At 46.4% G+C, this 16,839-nt stretch overlaps 2 protein-coding genes across 2 annotated transcripts in view; one reads left to right on the top strand and one right to left on the bottom strand.

The window, feature by feature from the left end:
- LOC129529647 (immunoglobulin superfamily member 3-like) overlaps nt 1–12,785 on the bottom strand; it is a 39,421-nt gene extending 26,636 nt beyond the window's left edge. The window contains 3 exon segments of the mRNA XM_055375384.1: nt 4,259–4,648; nt 10,091–10,501; nt 12,380–12,785. Of these exon segments, the coding sequence (XP_055231359.1) occupies nt 4,259–4,648; nt 10,091–10,501; nt 12,380–12,785 (1,207 nt within the window).
- On the top strand, nt 460–2,154 carry LOC129529426 (N-lysine methyltransferase KMT5A-like). Its single transcript, XM_055374336.2, has one exon. It carries the CDS (start codon nt 498–500, stop codon nt 1,536–1,538), a length of 1,041 nt encoding a protein of 346 aa, XP_055230311.1. The 5' UTR covers nt 460–497; the 3' UTR covers nt 1,539–2,154.
- Nucleotides 12,786–16,839: the final 4,054 nt, after the last annotated feature.

The following is a 16,839-nucleotide window of genomic DNA, read 5'->3' as shown; positions in this document are numbered from 1 at the left end:
CAGATTTAAAAGTAGAGAGTCCGTGGTTAAGGCAAGCACAGACTGACAGGAAAATAGTAAAGACAGTGGGCATTCAATTCAATAATTTCAGTTGTACAGTATTCAGCGAGCACCTACTCTATGCAAAGCACCATGCTAGGCATTGCAGGGTGGAAAAGGCTAAGAAACAAAAGAATTTCAAGATAATTAGGTGGAGCGGGCGGGCGGGCTGCTGAGGACGCGCCGCCTGTGCCTCCCTCCCTGCGTGCCTCACCCTGGGCGGCCCGGGGCTGCCGCGGTGCGCGGGTGCCGGGCCCTGCCTTGCCGGCCATGGGGAAAGGGGGCGCCGTGGGGCGCCGCCGGCCCTTCCCCGGGGCGCCGCGGCAGCGCTGGTGGCGGCGGCAGCAGCAGCAGCAGCAGCAGCGGCAGCGGCAGCGGCAGCGGTGGTGGCCCGGTAGCGGCGGCGGCTAGGGCGCGGGGCGCGCTGCCATGGGCCTGGCCGGGCTGCAGGCAGGAAGATGTCCAAGCCCCGCGCGGTGGAGGCGGCGGCGGCGGCGGCGGCGGCGGCAGCGAGGGCCCCGGGCCCGGAGATGGTGGAGCGGAGGGGCCCGGGGAGGCCCCGCACCGACGGGGAGAACGTATTTACCGGGCAGTCAAAGATCTATTCCTACATGAGCCCGAACAAATGCTCTGGAATGCGTTTCCCCCTTCAGGAAGAGAACTCAGTTACACATCACGAAGTCAAATGCCAGGGGAAACCATTAGCCGGAATCTACAGGAAACGAGAAGAGAAAAGAAATGCTGGGAACGCAGTACGGAGTGCCGTGAAGTCCGAGGAACAGAAGATCAAAGACGCCAGGAGAGGTCCCCTGGTACCTTTTCCAAACCAAAAATCTGAAGCAGCAGAACCTCCAAAAACTCCACCCTCATCTTGTGATTCCACCAATGCAGCCATCGCCAAGCAAGCCCTGAAAAAGCCCATCAAGGGCAAACAGGCCCCCCGAAAAAAAGCTCAAGGAAAAACGCAACAGAATCGCAAACTTACGGATTTCTACCCTGTCCGAAGGAGCTCCAGGAAGAGCAAAGCCGAGCTGCAGTCTGAAGAAAGGAAAAGAATAGATGAATTGATTGAAAGTGGGAAGGAAGAAGGAATGAAGATTGACCTCATCGATGGCAAAGGCAGGGGTGTGATTGCCACCAAGCAGTTCTCCCGGGGTGACTTTGTGGTGGAATACCACGGGGACCTCATCGAGATCACCGACGCCAAGAAACGGGAGGCTCTGTATGCACATGACCCTTCCACGGGCTGCTACATGTACTATTTTCAGTATCTGAGCAAAACCTACTGCGTGGATGCAACTAGAGAGACAAATTGCCTAGGAAGACCGATCAATCACAGCAAATGTGGGAACTGCCAAACCAAACAGCACGACATCGACGGCGTACCTCACCTCATCCTCATCGCCTCCCAAGACATGGTGGCTGGGGAGGAGCTCCTGTATGACTATGGGGACCGCAGCAAGGCTTCCATTGAAGCCCACCCATGGCTGAAGCATTAACCGGTGGGCCCCGCGCCCTCCCCGCCCCACTTTCCCTTCTTCAAAGGACAAAGTGCCCTCAAAGGGAATTGAATTTTTTTTTACACACTTAATCTTAGCGGATTACTTCAGATGTTTTTAAAAAGTATATTAAGATGCCTTTTCACTGTAGTATTTAAATATCTGTTACAGGTTTCCAAGGTGGACTTGAACAGATGGCCTTATATTACCAAAACTTTTATATTCTAGTTGTTTTTGTACTTTCTTTTGCATACAAGCCGAACGTTTGTGCTTCCCGTGCATGCAGTCAAAGACTCAGCACAGGTTTTAGAGGAAATAGTCAAACATGAACTAGGAAGCTAGGTGAGTCTCCTTTCTCCAGTGGAAGAGCCGGGACCTTCCCCCTGCACCCCCGACATCCAGGGACGGGGTGTGAGGAAGACGCTGCCTCCCAATGGCCTGGACGGGATGTTTCCAAGCTCTTGTTCTCCTAACGTCTCGACAGGCGCTCACTGAAGTGTATGAATATTTTTTAAAAAGGTTTTTGCAGTAAGCTAGTCTTCCCCTCTGTTTTCTCGAAAGCTTACTGAGCCCTTGGCCCCAAGCACGGGCCGGGCATAGATTTCCTCTTCCACAAGCTGCCGCTTTTCTGGGCACCTTGAAGCATCAGGGCGCGAAATCAAACTAGATGTGGGCAGGGAGAGTGTTGCTTACCTGCCCCGCTGGGGCAGGGTTTCCTGAAACTAGGTTAATTCTTTATAGAAATGTGAACACTGAATTTATTTTAAAAATAATAATAAAAATTAAAAATAATTTTTAAAAAAGCCACAGAAAACAACTTACATGTATACAGGTCTTGAAGTGAGTGAAGTGGCTGCTTTTTTTTTTTTTTTTGCTTTCTTTGGCTTTTTGTAGAAGAGATTGAGAATGGTACTCTAATCAAAAATAAAGTTTTGTAGTGGAACCAGAGATTACTTACCTGACATCCACCCCCATTCCCCCTCATCCTGCTGGGGTTGAAAGTTCCAGACCTGCTGTCGAGGCCTTGTGTTTGTCAGATACCCAGTGTCCTCCTGCAAGGATGCAACTGAGCTGAGGTGTGAGCCTAGGAGCCCAGGACCCCTGACCCCAGCCGCTGCTGCCAGCCTCAGAAAGGCACCCAGGTGTGCAGGGGAGCACACAGGGCCCGGCAGCCCCCAGGAATCAAGGATAGGACTAAGGTTTTCACCTTAAGAGTGAAGGCAGGAGGAATAGGTGGCTGCTTCCTCCCACCCTTCACAGAACTGATTCTCACACACTGTCCCTTCAGTCCAGGGGGCCGGGGCTCAGGAGCCATGACCTGGTGTCTCCTGCCCACCCTGGTCCCAGGTAAATGTGAATGGAGACAGGTATGAGAGCCTGTCCTCATCTTTGATTTTCCCCCCAACCCCACCTCGGGCCTTACGACGGTGTTACCTAAGAAAGTCTTCCCTCCCACCCCCTCCCCCATGCTACCCTGGTCAGTGGTCAGCAAATTGGAAGAGGATCCGACGGGAGTATAAATGTGAGACACAATGTCTTGATTATACCTGTTTGTGGTTTAGCTTTGTATTTAAACAAGGAAATAAACTTGAAAATTATTTGTCATCATAAAAATGAAACAAATTAAAATATGTATTGCCAGGAAAAAAAAGATAATTAGGTATGTGTGTGCATGGTTTTTAACAAAATAATAATAAGCATAAAAGAAAATAATCCAGTTGATGAGAAAAGAAGAAAAGACTGACAAGAGGACCCCTATGGCTACTTTTTACTTCACACTTGAAGAGAAATATTTTAAATATTAAAGCGTATAAATAAAAAGTAAAGGAAATTATTACAAGGCTCAGAGAAAGAATAGTTTTAGCAGCTGAGAAAAGGTTAAAGGTTAGTCTTAAAACTTTACCACTTGTTTAAAATCAGAGCATCATAGGTTTTTATTCTCTTTACTAAAAACAGAACTATGGGAGAATGAGATTAATAAGAATATTTTGATACTATGAATGTTTAAACACAACACAAGCAAACACCGGTAGTTTCTGGAATCCCTAGCAATGGCCACTACCCACCCACACAAGGCCAGTCTACATGAAGGCTGGGAGCCCACTGAGGCAGCCTCAGAAATCAGCTAAGCTTAAAAGGCTATGCTCCAGGAAGATGTGAGAGGTCCCATCCACTGACTTTTAGAAACACAATTTCAACAGGGAAAAGCCATTTAGGGAAATGCCAGCCTTTATACCTGAAAAACCCAGATGGCAAATCCTTAATAATGCACTTTATGATTTAAAATCCTCCCATAAAAGACCAGCTCTCCTTAAGTGAGATTTCAAGGCAGGCATCTATCTACCCACTTCTTCTGGGACTTGATTCCCACACAAGAGCAAACAGCTTTCTGGGATTCCTGGTTTCCCTCCAAGCTGAGCTGGCACTGCTTGTGTATGCACAGGGCTGCTAGCAATCAGATAGGCCTATGCCCAGCCCTATCTGGACACCCTGATCCTGGACACCCCTGATCCTGATCCTCTGCTATGGGAAGACTGCTAAATGTAGGCAGGTGGGCTACAACAGGGAAAAGAGGCTCAACGGTTTTTCCCCCAGCTCTGCATTAACCTCGAGGGTTCCATCTGTCTCCCCTCACCCTCACCACACTATTCTCTCTCCCCCTACCTCTCCTAAATGATGCTGAGCCAAAGGAGAAGAAAGCAGCACATCTCTCTACTTACCGAGGGGGAGGACTATGATGGGGATGTTCTTGGGACGCTTGCTCTCCTTATCAATGAATTCCCCCGTCACGGTTTTCTCTCGCTCAGTCACCCAGCAGTTGTATTTCCCTCTATCTTCCTGGCGGAGGTGGTAGATCTTCAGCACAAAGACACTGTCGCTCTCTTTGGCCACGTTAAGCTGTCCCCTGGCTTCCCGGTGAGCAAATTCGCTGTTGAGGACACGCACAGCGTTAGGGCCTATGGTGGCAATGAGCGAGCTGTTGAAGGCCCAGGAGACAGCAAAGTAACGGTCGGGAACATTCTGAGCCTCCAGGATGCATCTGAACTCCACCGGCTCGCCCACCGTGTGCAGCCACTTCTCTGTTTCCAGCCGAACAGTGAATTCTTTGTCTGAGAGAACAATTAAGAAAAGAGACACATTCTAGGTGAATGAGGGCCCCAGCCAACTAAACCACATTAGCACATTCCCACTATCCTTCCTCTTCTTTACAATACTAATTGCGGGGAGGACCACAGCACTTGGCTTGAGAGTAAAATCCAACTCAGACCCAGGTTATCTGAGGTCCAGAGAAACGCCTGAATATCACAGACAGAATTCAAAACTACTTCAGCCCAGACGGTCTAAGCAAACTGTTACCCCAGTTAAACCAATGGGGCTCAGTCTGAAGCTTTAGATGTCTTGCATGAGACCCCCAGTTCAGTGAGAAGCTACTAATATCACTCAAATGGTGGATTACAAATATCTAGCCTTGATATATGCACCCAGAACTCTATTTAAGCAACAGCATTATAAACATTTTTCAGCAGATATTGTAAGACTTACCCCACTGAGGTCTGTGGGAAAAAATTACAGAGTGGCCTAGGTGCTGGCCCAATCCTAACAAATGCTCAAAGATTAAAATTCCCTCTCTACCCCCCGCCATGTGAATACTAGAAATAAGATGTAGCTATGACAAAACCCTAACAGAATTACATAGAAAAAATAAAAACTAATGTCTGTTCACTAGTTTACCACCTGTCAGATCAAATCTTTAGGCAGATTTCAATGGAAGTAGGTACTTTCCCACTGAAGTACCTACTAAGTACTTACTTTAGTAGGAAAGTACCTACTTTAGTGGGAAAGTACCTACAAAGTACTCACGCCTGGTTAAACCTTAGTAGGTACTTTCCCACTTAGGAAGTACTTAGTAGGTACTTTAGTAGGAAAGTACCTACTTCTGCTGAAAGCCAGACAGCCTCTGAAATGATTACTAAACCCAAGCAGCCTCCAAAGACCTAGGTGTTTTTTAAATTTTTATTTATTTACTTATTTATTGTGACAGGGTCTCGCTCTGTTGCCCAGGCTGGAGTGTAGTGGCATGATCATGGCTCACTGCAGCCTCGACTTCCCAGGCTCCAGCCATCCTCCCACCTCAGCCTCCAGAGTAGCCACCATATCTGGCTAATTTTTGTTGAGTTGGGTGTTTAACCAGGCGTGAGGGGGTGACCAAAGAGGGGCTCATCACCACTAACAGCATCACCACAACCTGTGTACCAGTGTACAGTGGCTATTAATCCCATTAGACAGCTATCGTATCTCATAGGCACCCAGGGCAGAAGTCAGGGGGAAGAAAACGGAGTTAAGGGTTAGAGACTGGAGCTGTGACCACTGCCCAGTTCTAGCTCTGTTCCTCTAAAAAGAACACTGAGGTGGAAAAAATCTCATGGCAGAGATGTTTGAATTCCATGTAGATTCATTAGCTCTGACCTTGTCTGCCTTCCCTAGACTGGCATGTCTAGTCTTTCCCACTATCTTCAAGATCTTGCCCATTCATCCCGTCCTAGGCACTCTTCAAGCAGACGAGGTTTCTGTTTCCCCGAGAAAACATAAGAGTCACGCATGAGCAGCATCCACATTCCTCTTTTCCAGCCACAGCTCAGCTTTACCCCTCCCGCTCCTCAGGCTCTCCAGCCCCTCCCCCCGATATAGGCCAGTGTCCTGCTGCAAACACCCCTTCTTTCCAGTGACCTAACTACTTTCTCTAGCAGCCAAACTTCCTGACAGGGAAAACCACGTCATCAACTCCAGGGCCTCTCCTCCAATGAAGTAGCTGCTGTCACAGCTTTCAGCTCCCAAGAGACCAGTCTTAAGAGGCATGGATTGAAGGAAGCACATTTCACTCTGCCACCATCTGCCTGGATGAACACACCCATATGGGACAGTCCCCGTGTTATCTGCTGGATATTATCTCTCACGTCAACCCAATTAGTCATTTATAACCCGACATCAATGGCAGAAAAGCACTCCTTCCACATAAACACCACTGGAGCTGTGCAAGGGGTACCCTAGACCTCAGACCTTTCCATTGCTCCAGGTTAGCCTGGCTGTAACTCTGGCTTTCTTCTTTCAGCGGCCAAAGACTCTGCTTATCTCAGGGGAATCCCCCCATGCCTTGGTGACACCTTCATGTTCCCAGGTTGAAGACACAAGATTTACCCGCATCACCCCCGTTTCTGCCCTTGGTTATGCCCAGTCAATTACATCTCTAGAAACTGACCTGTGCTTTTTCCAATACCCCTTCCACTTCATCTCACTGAAATTAGGCTTCACTGACTTAGCAAATGTCACGAATGATCCACCCTACCCCTACCCCTACCCCCATCCTAACCAAAGGCTTTCCTCAAGCAGGTTGAGGCCTCTGAGCCTGCTCTATGATCCCTTCTCTCCTGCTCTTCTTCTTGCTGGCCTGCCCACTCTGTTCCACTCTCACCTGTTTCTCTGGTCACCTCTTACTGCTGCTGTTCTCCCAGGCCCTTTCCCATTTTAACCCCATGGGCTCTTCCAGGGCCCTGATCACTCTCAGGCTCTGTCTCTGAGCCCCAGACCCCTATGTCTGAGGACCCACTGGGTGTTTCGCATACTGAGCATCTCTATCAGAGTCTATCTGATGGATGGGCTCTTTCATTAGAATTTACAAAAAGAAAAGGCAACCAATGCTGCCACAAATGCAAATGTCCCGCATGTCCTCATTATTGTTCCTTCCCTCCCACAGTTCAAGGAACCCCCAGAGCCACAGCCCCAGCCCCTGGGCTTCTAGACAGTTGGACCCCTCCTTCCATTGTGCTCTTTATTCTTTCACCTCTGGCACCCACTGACCTAGCCTTGGCACTTATTAGCTCTTTTCTACCTGGTCTCTTGGCTTCAGATGCAACAGATTTAATCAACCTCCAGGTGGCCTCCATAGGTTTTTCTTTCTGAAACCCTGATCTGATTGTCTTTCTCCCTGCTTAAAAATCTCTACCTCCTCTCCAGCTGTCTGCAGCAGAGGTCTTCAAACTTTATGAAGAAGAGGACAAAGGAAGGGGACTTTTTATTCATATAAAATCTTCTGCTGCCAAACATAGTTGAAGCAAGGGGGGACCACCCAGGCCCTCGCATGCCTTCTCCCTGCACTCCTGGGTATGCACACGTGCACATGAACACCAACACACACCCATGTCTAACCTCCTAGGCACCTTTGAGGGGCTTCCAGGGTTCCAAGAACAGCTTGAAAACTCTTGGCCCACAGAGTCAAGCCCCGGCTCTATATCACTGCATTTGGGGCTTTGGGCTCCCTTTCCTCTCATCACACACATCTGGAACTCAACATCTGGAACTAGTCATACTTGACTCCTTTCTGCTTGCCAAACATATCAAACACTTTTGCACTTTTATGCTTCTTCTACTGCTGACTCCTCAAGCTTCCAGACTCAGTTCAAGTCAAGAAACTTATTGGTGTTCCTGGATTTGTCTTATCAACCATCCCATTCAGAGAAAACTATGGTTGCAAGAACACTTCCTATTTCTGGTATTCCCAGAGCACTCTATACAAATGCTATCAATGCACTTAGCACATTTTACTTGTCCATTGGTTCTCAGGTCTGTCTAAGTGCAGGGACCAGTGCTAGTCATCTTTGAAGCCCTTAATGCCTATCACCATCACACCTTCAATGCTGTGGAGACTGGCTACATGTTTACTGAAATAAACTGAGAAGGGTAGAGTTGGAGATGCAACTGCTGAACCTAAACAGCACAGGAATGCAGAGTGAAGTCATCAACTTTTTTTTCACTTAGTTTTCCTTTTGATGGCTTAGTCTAGATACATTTTCAGGGTAAATTCAAAAAGTTCTAATTCCAAATTGGTAAGATTAAAATAAAGAAGATTAACTGATGCAACCTAATTTAAAAGCATTAGGACTCAAAATTTGGCCCAAATTTTTGAAGTTGATCTTAAAACTATCCAGGAAGGGAAAGGATAAATATAAAATAAAGCCCCTTGGATAGATTTTTTAATACTGAAAAATCCAGAAGCTGCTAAATGTCCTACAGAGCAGATAAAGTGCTCCCTATCCCTACCAACCCCTATGGTAAAAGATTTCACATCCATTAGATGACTTATTAAAGTGATGTCCAGAGAATGGCTTCTGCCCTAGAAGCTTTGGTTGAAAAAAATGTAGATAGCAGAAGAATCACCTGGGAAGCATGCCAGAAATCCAGCTTCCCAGGTCCCATCCCAGGAGCCTCCAATTGAAGACTTCTGGGAAGAAGCCCCAAAATGTGTACTGTTAGCTGAGTCTGAGGCATTACTCTAGAATGGCAGAGAAAGTATGCAAAGACCCAGACAACTAACTGCAGCAAATGGGACAGGGAGCCCAAGAGACAGGTCCTGAAGAAGGACCCCACCTGTACTGCAACTCACCAGCTCATTTCCCACAAAGCCACACTCACTCACCAGAACCACCACAGTCCTCACTGGAAGTGAGCATCCGCACAAGGAAAGGCTTTCAGGCCACTCATCACCAACTTAGTGATGGCACAACAACCACGCTCCAACCAAAGCTGGGGGAACTGAAGGCCCATGTGAGAACCTGCCCTCAGCCCAGCAGAGGCAGCCAGCAACAGCTGTCAGCTCTGGCCTGGAGCCTGGTGGGCTCATGAGACTGGGGAGTAGAGTCTGGGGCCACAGGAGATACCAAGAGAAGTCAGGGAGGGTTTCAGCTGGTTGTGCCACCATCATTTTGCCTCAAGACAAATGATGGTGTCTAAAGGCATCACGCAACCTCCTAAGGACCGCTTCCAGGCCTTCACTTAAGAAAACATCTACAGTGGAACTTGGTACTCTCAGACTGGCCTCATCCACATGCCCTATGACTCCTCTTGAGCCCCAACATAAAGTAATCTGCATTCAGCATCCTCACCTGCAAAATAGGAGTACTACCACCTACTCACCTCACAGAACGTCTGGGGGATGGTGAAGTAATATGTGATAAAGCATTTTGGAAATTACAAAATATCACCAAAGACTATTATTAGATAAAAAATAATAATTTAAGCCAAAATTTCTCTAGTTCATAATGTTAGACCTTGGATGGAAGTCTCATTATCTCAAATGGCTTCTACAAATGAAACCAGATGGGTACCCAAGGAAGGCAACATCATTAAACGGGGCAGCAACTGTGGCTAATGGGAATGAAAGCCCAGAGTTTTAAGATACAAATGGTTTCTCAGAAATCTCCCAATTTTTAAAATGAGTTTCTAATTCAAAAAAGTGTAAACACCACATAGGTGGAAGAAAGCATGTCTCTAAGCAGGATTCAGTCTGTGTGGCACCTGCCTGTGACTCAGGTCTTAGGATACCTATGTCCCGCACATCCCTCAGCTCCCTCCGGCCGCACACAAGACCGGCTTTAACTTCACATGAAAACCTGCTGTCCTGGTAGAGGTGCCCAAAGAAGGAGTCTCCACATTCTCCCAGTATCTGACAGCTTTCACCACCAAGTAAAGGACAGGACAAGAGGCTCAGAGGGACTGACCAGTTGGCTGGACGTTGACCACGGCTCCCTCGGAACGCTTTCGGGTCATAGCATACCATGACCCATCCGGATCCTGGATCCACTCGGCGGCCTCGCAGTAGAACTCGCCCTGGTCAGAAGGCTGCAGGTGGAAGATGGTGAGGCGGAAGGTGGTCCTCTCCAGCTTGTCCAGCAGCACCTCCCCCAGGCTCTGCCTCTGGGCATATTCGCTGCCGGAGTGAAGCATGAAATCTCGGCTCAGGGAGATGACCTCCACGGGCTTCTCGCCAACTTTCTGCCAGAGCCAGGCCACAGACAGGTGGCTGTGCTGAACGGTCTCCGAGGCCACCTCACAAGTGAGCTCCAGTGGGTCCTGCTCCACTCTGTGCAGAGTCTGGGGCATGGCAGTGGTCTGCAGGGAGTCTGGGATCACTGCAACACAGAAATGTCCTGAGACTGCAGTCACAAAGCCACAGAATCTGAGACTCCCGGGGCTAAGCTCCCATTCCACGCAGGTGTCACTGCACTGCGTCCCTAACAGTCATCCTTGAACCATCGATTCAAGGCCACAGACAGCCCCAAATGCACATAAACAGAAAGTTTTCTGTTCAGATTTGGAAATGCATTATTTTGGTGCTTACACTTACCTGTCTCGAATTCTAATAACACTTGGATAAAACATGGGGTGTATTTCATATTACATAATAAATGAACTCCCTGAAAATACTGTCTTTAAACAATTGTCTTATAGGTCAAATAACATTTGTTGTTGATTCTGGCACTGCTTTGAGATACTTTAACTTCACTTCTGACTGATCCTCTAATGGAAATACCTCCTGGAACTTTTAGTTTTACATTTCTATACAACATCCTTTCTTTCCTTCCCACATCCCCATCCTGTAACTTACTTCAGCAATGCAGCCCTAGGAAGATGATTTTTTTAAAAAACCATTTTTGGTAGAAACTATAATCATCATACCCTATTTTTAGTGGGTTTAATTTTCACGCAATTCATCGATCAAAGGGGTCCTCACTGGAAGGAAGCCACAGTCTGGAGAGATTCAGGCAAGAGAAGAGATTTTCTCCGTGATCCCTTGGTCAGAATCATACCCTGATCCTTGCTTGCACCTTTCTGGAGATCAAATAGCACCACCTCTCTGTATGATGAGAGTACCCTAGTCACAACTAGTATGTGTTTTCTCCCTGTTCTCACCCAAGGATTGGGTCTTACAGGTCTCCTGCTGGGAACGGCCAAGTGCAGTGGCTCACACCTATAATCCTAATACTTTGGGAGGCTGAGGGAGGCGGATCACCTGAGGTCAGGAGTTCGAGACCAGCCTGACCAACATGGAGAAACCCCATCTCTACTAAAAATACAAAATTAGCCAGGCATGGTAGTGCATGCCTCTAATCCCAGCTACTCGGGAAGCTGAGGCAGGAGAACTGCTTGAACCAGGGAGGTGGAGGTTGCAGTGAGCCCCATTGCACTCCAGCCTGGGCAACAAGAGCGAAACTCTGTCACACACACACACACACATGAAAAATAAAAGGTCTCCTGCTGGGACACAGACTAGTTAGAGAAAGGAAAAATAAACAAATGATAGTATGTGTATTAATAAAAGAACTAGCAACACCCACTGCTTAGTTGTGATAATAAAAACTGGACATTAAGATAGGCAGAAAAACAGAACAGCCTTGATACGGTTAACCCTTTGAAACTGGCAAACACTGTGACCAGTGCAGCCCACACTGGAAGCTCCTGCATCCCTCTTCCTCATGTTTCCTTCAGCATTAAGGAGCAACAAGGGAGACAGCCAGTTCATAGTTCCTTACGCATGGAGCCAAAGGACCTTCAATGTACAAGGTGTGAGCAAGGACCCGCAGCCACATGTGCTTCCTGCTTCAGCAGTGCCCCGTGGGTCTCAGAGCTACCCAAAGGCCTATCCTTCCGAGAGTTTTCTCCTCTCTTCCAACTGATGTCATAAGTCTCACCTTCCTTGTCATTCAGATCATCAACCACAAACGTCCTTGCCTTATATTTTCATATCCCTTTTCACCAGTTACAGGGTTAGTTAACTTATGAAATTCTTAACATCTGCATTAGATCTTTTTAAAGTTTCACCCTCAACCACCTATTATTTAGAAGTGAACACAGAAATTTAGTTTCCTTGTGCTATCTGTTGACCCATAAAATATGTTGGGAGTTTTGGGATTGTTTTTAAAGTCAAATGCATGGCATAAAGCAAAATTACACTACTAAAGAACTGAGTCAAGCCAGACGCTGGCAACGTGAAGACAGCTTCTCCTTACCCACTAGGTTCATCTTTGCACTGTAAATCCCAAAGTATTGCTTATCGGTGCTGGGTGTGTGGCATTCATATTCTCCGGCATCCCAGGCCTGAAGATCTGTGATGTGCAATAGGGTTGGGTTCCCCTGGACTCTTTCTATGAAGATCTTCCCTTCGCGGATGCGCTGGGTGTAGATGGCATAGGGGAAGGAAGAGTCCATGGTGCTGACGATCTGCACCTCTCGCTGTGGCGACGAAGGCAGGTAAATGGACCACTGGAAATTCTGCTCAGAAGGTCCCTGGTAGCCACTCACATTGCACCAGATAGTGATGTGGGAGCCCTCCGTGCGGTACAAGGGTCCTTCCTGAACGGTGACCTGCCGCTGTGCTGACACCACACCTACAAGGGAGAGAAACACAGGCAACATGCTCACTTACTTAGACCAAAATGCAAAGTAGGCAGCAATCTCCAAAGGGTTTGTTATTTGTGTGACATGATAATAATATAAACAGCTTACTGGCCCTTTCAAAGGCACTATGTGACTTATAAATATTAATTAAAACACTCTGTGGTAAAGCACTGTCCCTAATTTGCATATATGGGAATTTGATCATGCCAAGACGTGCTTTTGTTACTTACTCAACAGCTGACCCTTGGGAATTTCATTTAGCCCCTCTGTTTGTCATGTATATGGCAGTTTATATCTATTTATTAATGCTGTGTATAAAGTTTTTAATAAAATAAGAAGGAAAAGTTGAATCCTTGGCACAAATTCAGATGAAAACAAATAAAAGCAACCATCTAGAAATCTGGCTGAAATTAAATGCTTCTTCCTTGGTCCGAGTGCTGGTGGGAGGGAGTCCTGGGAGCACCTTTTTACTGGTGCTGCACCCTTCATTTTCCCATGTAGCTGCTCCCCAACACCACCCCAAGGAGCATTCCTTAGTTTCTCTTCCCTCCATAAATGGAGGCAGAGCTGAGCTCCTGCAGGCTGCTATCGTTTTAAGCTGAGAACACCCAAATACAAATGTGAAGGGCTGAAACAGATCCCTGATGCCCAGATTCCCACAAACTGACAAAGGGGGGAACTAACAGTGCCCAGCTAAACCTGTGACAAGGACAGTCAGGCTACCGTTGAGTTTCCCACTCAAGACTCCCCTGCTGACCTCCTGCCTTCTGGCTCAGATACTGTTCTCCAAGGTCACTTCTGCCTGCCTTCTCCTTGTTCTTCTTAAAGTGGAATGGTGAGTTTAAGTTCTCATTTCATGCCAACTCAACACTGATTGTGCCTGAGCCACTCAGAAGGTGGGAGGGGGCACACCGCTGCCTCTTCATTTCAGCTGTGGTCACGTACTGCAGGTTGTGAAAAGCGCAGGTGAGTTATAGGCGCAGCTTTGCCACCAATTAGAGCTGGTTGTGTCATCTCAGACAACTTGCTTTTCTTCTCCAGACCTTGATCTTCTCATCTATCACATGATTTCTAAGAAGGCTTTAGAGAGGACTAGCATGGGTTCCGATGCTGGCTTTGTCACTTATTAACTGTGGTCTTGGATAAACTGCTTAACCTCTCTAAGCCTCAGTTTTCTCATCAGTAAGATGGGGATAATAATGCCTGTCTCATAGGGTTATTGAGAAGATTTAGTAATATCTGTAAAGACCCTAGCATAGAGCCTAGCCCACAATCAGTCCTCAATAAAGAGCTGCTGGCTAAGACATATTTCTGCTGGAACATTCTGTGGCTCTGGATCCATAGAGGACAGGATTTGGCCAATGACTGCTTAAGGACATTTCAATGGCCCCTTGACGATGACACCATCACTGGGCTGCCCACCTCATCCCACAGCTGCAGCCCATTCTTGTGATAGCTTCCCTTTTCCCCCACAAATGGGAATGGCGGCTGCCCTGGCTATGCCTATCTGAAGTGGATCCAGCTGGTGAACAGCCGGGACAGCTCAAATACTAGTGGAGTGCAGCTCTCTGCCCAGCCCAGCAGGTGACTGTGCCTCAGTGTAAGCTAATCTAATCTGCAAGATGACAGACCTCAAAACGGCCCATACAATGAAATGCCCATGGCTTGCAAAACTTTAATTCATGCAGAACCTTTCCTCACAAACAAAATCTTACACAGAACCCCATCTTGGCTTCAGCAGAATCAGGAAAAATAAAAAATTGGCAGGGGAAGGAAATAAACAAAACAAGTGGTATCTGAATTTATTTGATATATTCTGGTTGATGGCATTAATTATGACATTTAAAGTCACCATGAGGACAACTCATTAGTAATATCAGTATGTTAAAATATGCTGCATAACATTTTTACTATATGTACAGTCATGCACTGAATAACATTTCAGTCAATGAGGAAACACATGTGCAACAGTGATCCTGTAAGATTATAATGGAGCATATATAGAGATCTAATATATGGCACTTAATGTTGGCGTGGCAGATCAAGTAGGGGAAATGACTGCTATTTAGTAACAGTGCTGGGACATTTGATTTTCCATAATAAAATATATAAATGAAAATGTATATCCCATCTAGGTTTGTTGAAATACACCCTATGATGTTCACACAAGAATGAAATTGCCTAACGACACATTTCTTAAAACACGTCCCCATCATTAAGTGACCCATGACTGTATACACACACACATATGGTGACATTTGAATCAAATGATTGCAGTATTCCTGAAACACAGAACATTTTGCAAACAATTTACCTACATTCATAACATTAGGTATCCTTTGAATTGCAGTGTTCTATGACAGAGCAACTACAACCAACCCCCATCCATCCCCTGCAAAGAAGGCTGGAGGCAGGTCAGGGTACACCAGCATCTTCAAGGACTCCTTCTCAGTCCTGGACCTACACTGGAATCACCTGTGGAGCTTTAAAAAAATAACAGTGCCTGGACCCCACCTGACATAACTGGTCTTAGGATTAATTAGGATTTTTTTTGAAGCTCCACAGATGATTCAAATCAGGTGTAGCAAAGCACTGTTACTTTAAAGTGTCTCTACCTACATGGTGCCAGCCAAGTGCTCAAATGAAATATCTTAAGGCTCTCACTAGCTTTAAGTTTCTCTCTTTGGTAGAGACCCAATCACTGGTTCAAGGAAGTTTCATTCTCCTCCAGTCTTCCCCAGTGCAAAAGAAAAGAGCTGAGACCCATCAGATACTGGCTTTTGTGAGGCAATAATGAGTTTAACCAGAATGCATCCTATTTACAGACCTTACAATGGCACTCGGCCAGCAGATCATGCATGTCCTCCCCACCCAAAGGTAAACAGTGTTAAGTGGCCTGAATGAGCCAGGACAGCAGGGTCAAATCAACTTGTCTAGGCTGGAAGCAGGTTATAAACAATCCGGACAAATAAATAACTACTGGATTGCACTTCAACCACACACATTCAGCTGCACCTGTTTATTAAATACCTCCTTAATTTCCCTCTGCCCCACAAAGGGCTTCTGACCCCTGAAAATAATGCTTCTCAACATAAAAATAATTGTTTTCTTCTTGGCAGTTTAATTCCCCTTCCACACATCCCACCCCCCCCCCCATTTCCCTATAATGGTAATACACTGCTGTGCAGACCTCTGCTGCCTCCAAAGAGACACAGGCACCCAACCCTGACCAGGACATCCTCTGACCCACAGCCCCTCTATCTCCCCTCTCAACCTACAATAGAAAGTTCCTCCCAGGCAAGGATCATTTTTTTTAAATAACTTTTTTAACTTTAGACATTCTATACTCTTTGGATTACTCTGCAATAAGCAAATATGACTTCTGTAACATAAAAAGAAAGATCAAAATGTTATATATAACTGCATGAAAAGAACTAGAAAGAAAATACTAGGTGACAGGATGGCAAGTGATTTTTATTTTTTTCTTAATATTTTACTCCTTCCCCCAGTCCTCTGCAATGAGTGTGTACCAGTTTTATAACTAGAAAAAAATTTTAGCCAAAAAGAAAAATAATGCATGTTTGCTATATAAAATTCACTACTGTATATATATATATATATATATATATATATATATATATATATATATATATATATATATATTTGGTCTTTGTCCCCAGTTCCTGGCACTGAGCTCCTAAACCCCTTGGAACTTCCTAAGCAATGGGAATACCTTTTGTTATTTATAAGAAGCCCCTTTTGGCCATCCCAGAGTTTATGCTAATGAGGTGACTGAAGGTGAGCACGGAGGCAGTTTCAAGGAAGGAGCTGGCCACGCTTAGAGTTGTGGAGTTTTCAGCCCCACCCTTAGACCTCCAAGGACAAGAGGGGGACCGCAGATTGATCCAATCAGCATTGGTCAGTGATTTGATCAGTCATACCCATGTAATGAAATCCCATATGAAAACCCTAAATAACGGAGTTAGGAGAGCTTCTGGGTGCTGGAAGCAGCGTGCACCAGGAGAGGGCATGGGCAGTCAGCACTACTCCCCTCTCAGACCTTGCCCTATGC

This window comes from Gorilla gorilla, chromosome 23 (assembly GCF_029281585.2).
Source record: "Gorilla gorilla gorilla isolate KB3781 chromosome 23, NHGRI_mGorGor1-v2.1_pri, whole genome shotgun sequence".
NCBI lineage: Eukaryota > Metazoa > Chordata > Mammalia > Primates > Hominidae > Gorilla > Gorilla gorilla.
The sequence above is the reverse complement of the archived record's forward strand: the minus strand, read 5'-3'. Positions and strand labels throughout refer to the sequence as shown.

Excerpts from the sequence above, each read along its gene's own strand:
- LOC129529426 (XM_055374336.2), top strand. The coding sequence starts at position 498 with ATGTCCAAGCCCCGCGCGGTGGAGGCGGCGGCGGCGGCGGCGGCGGCG.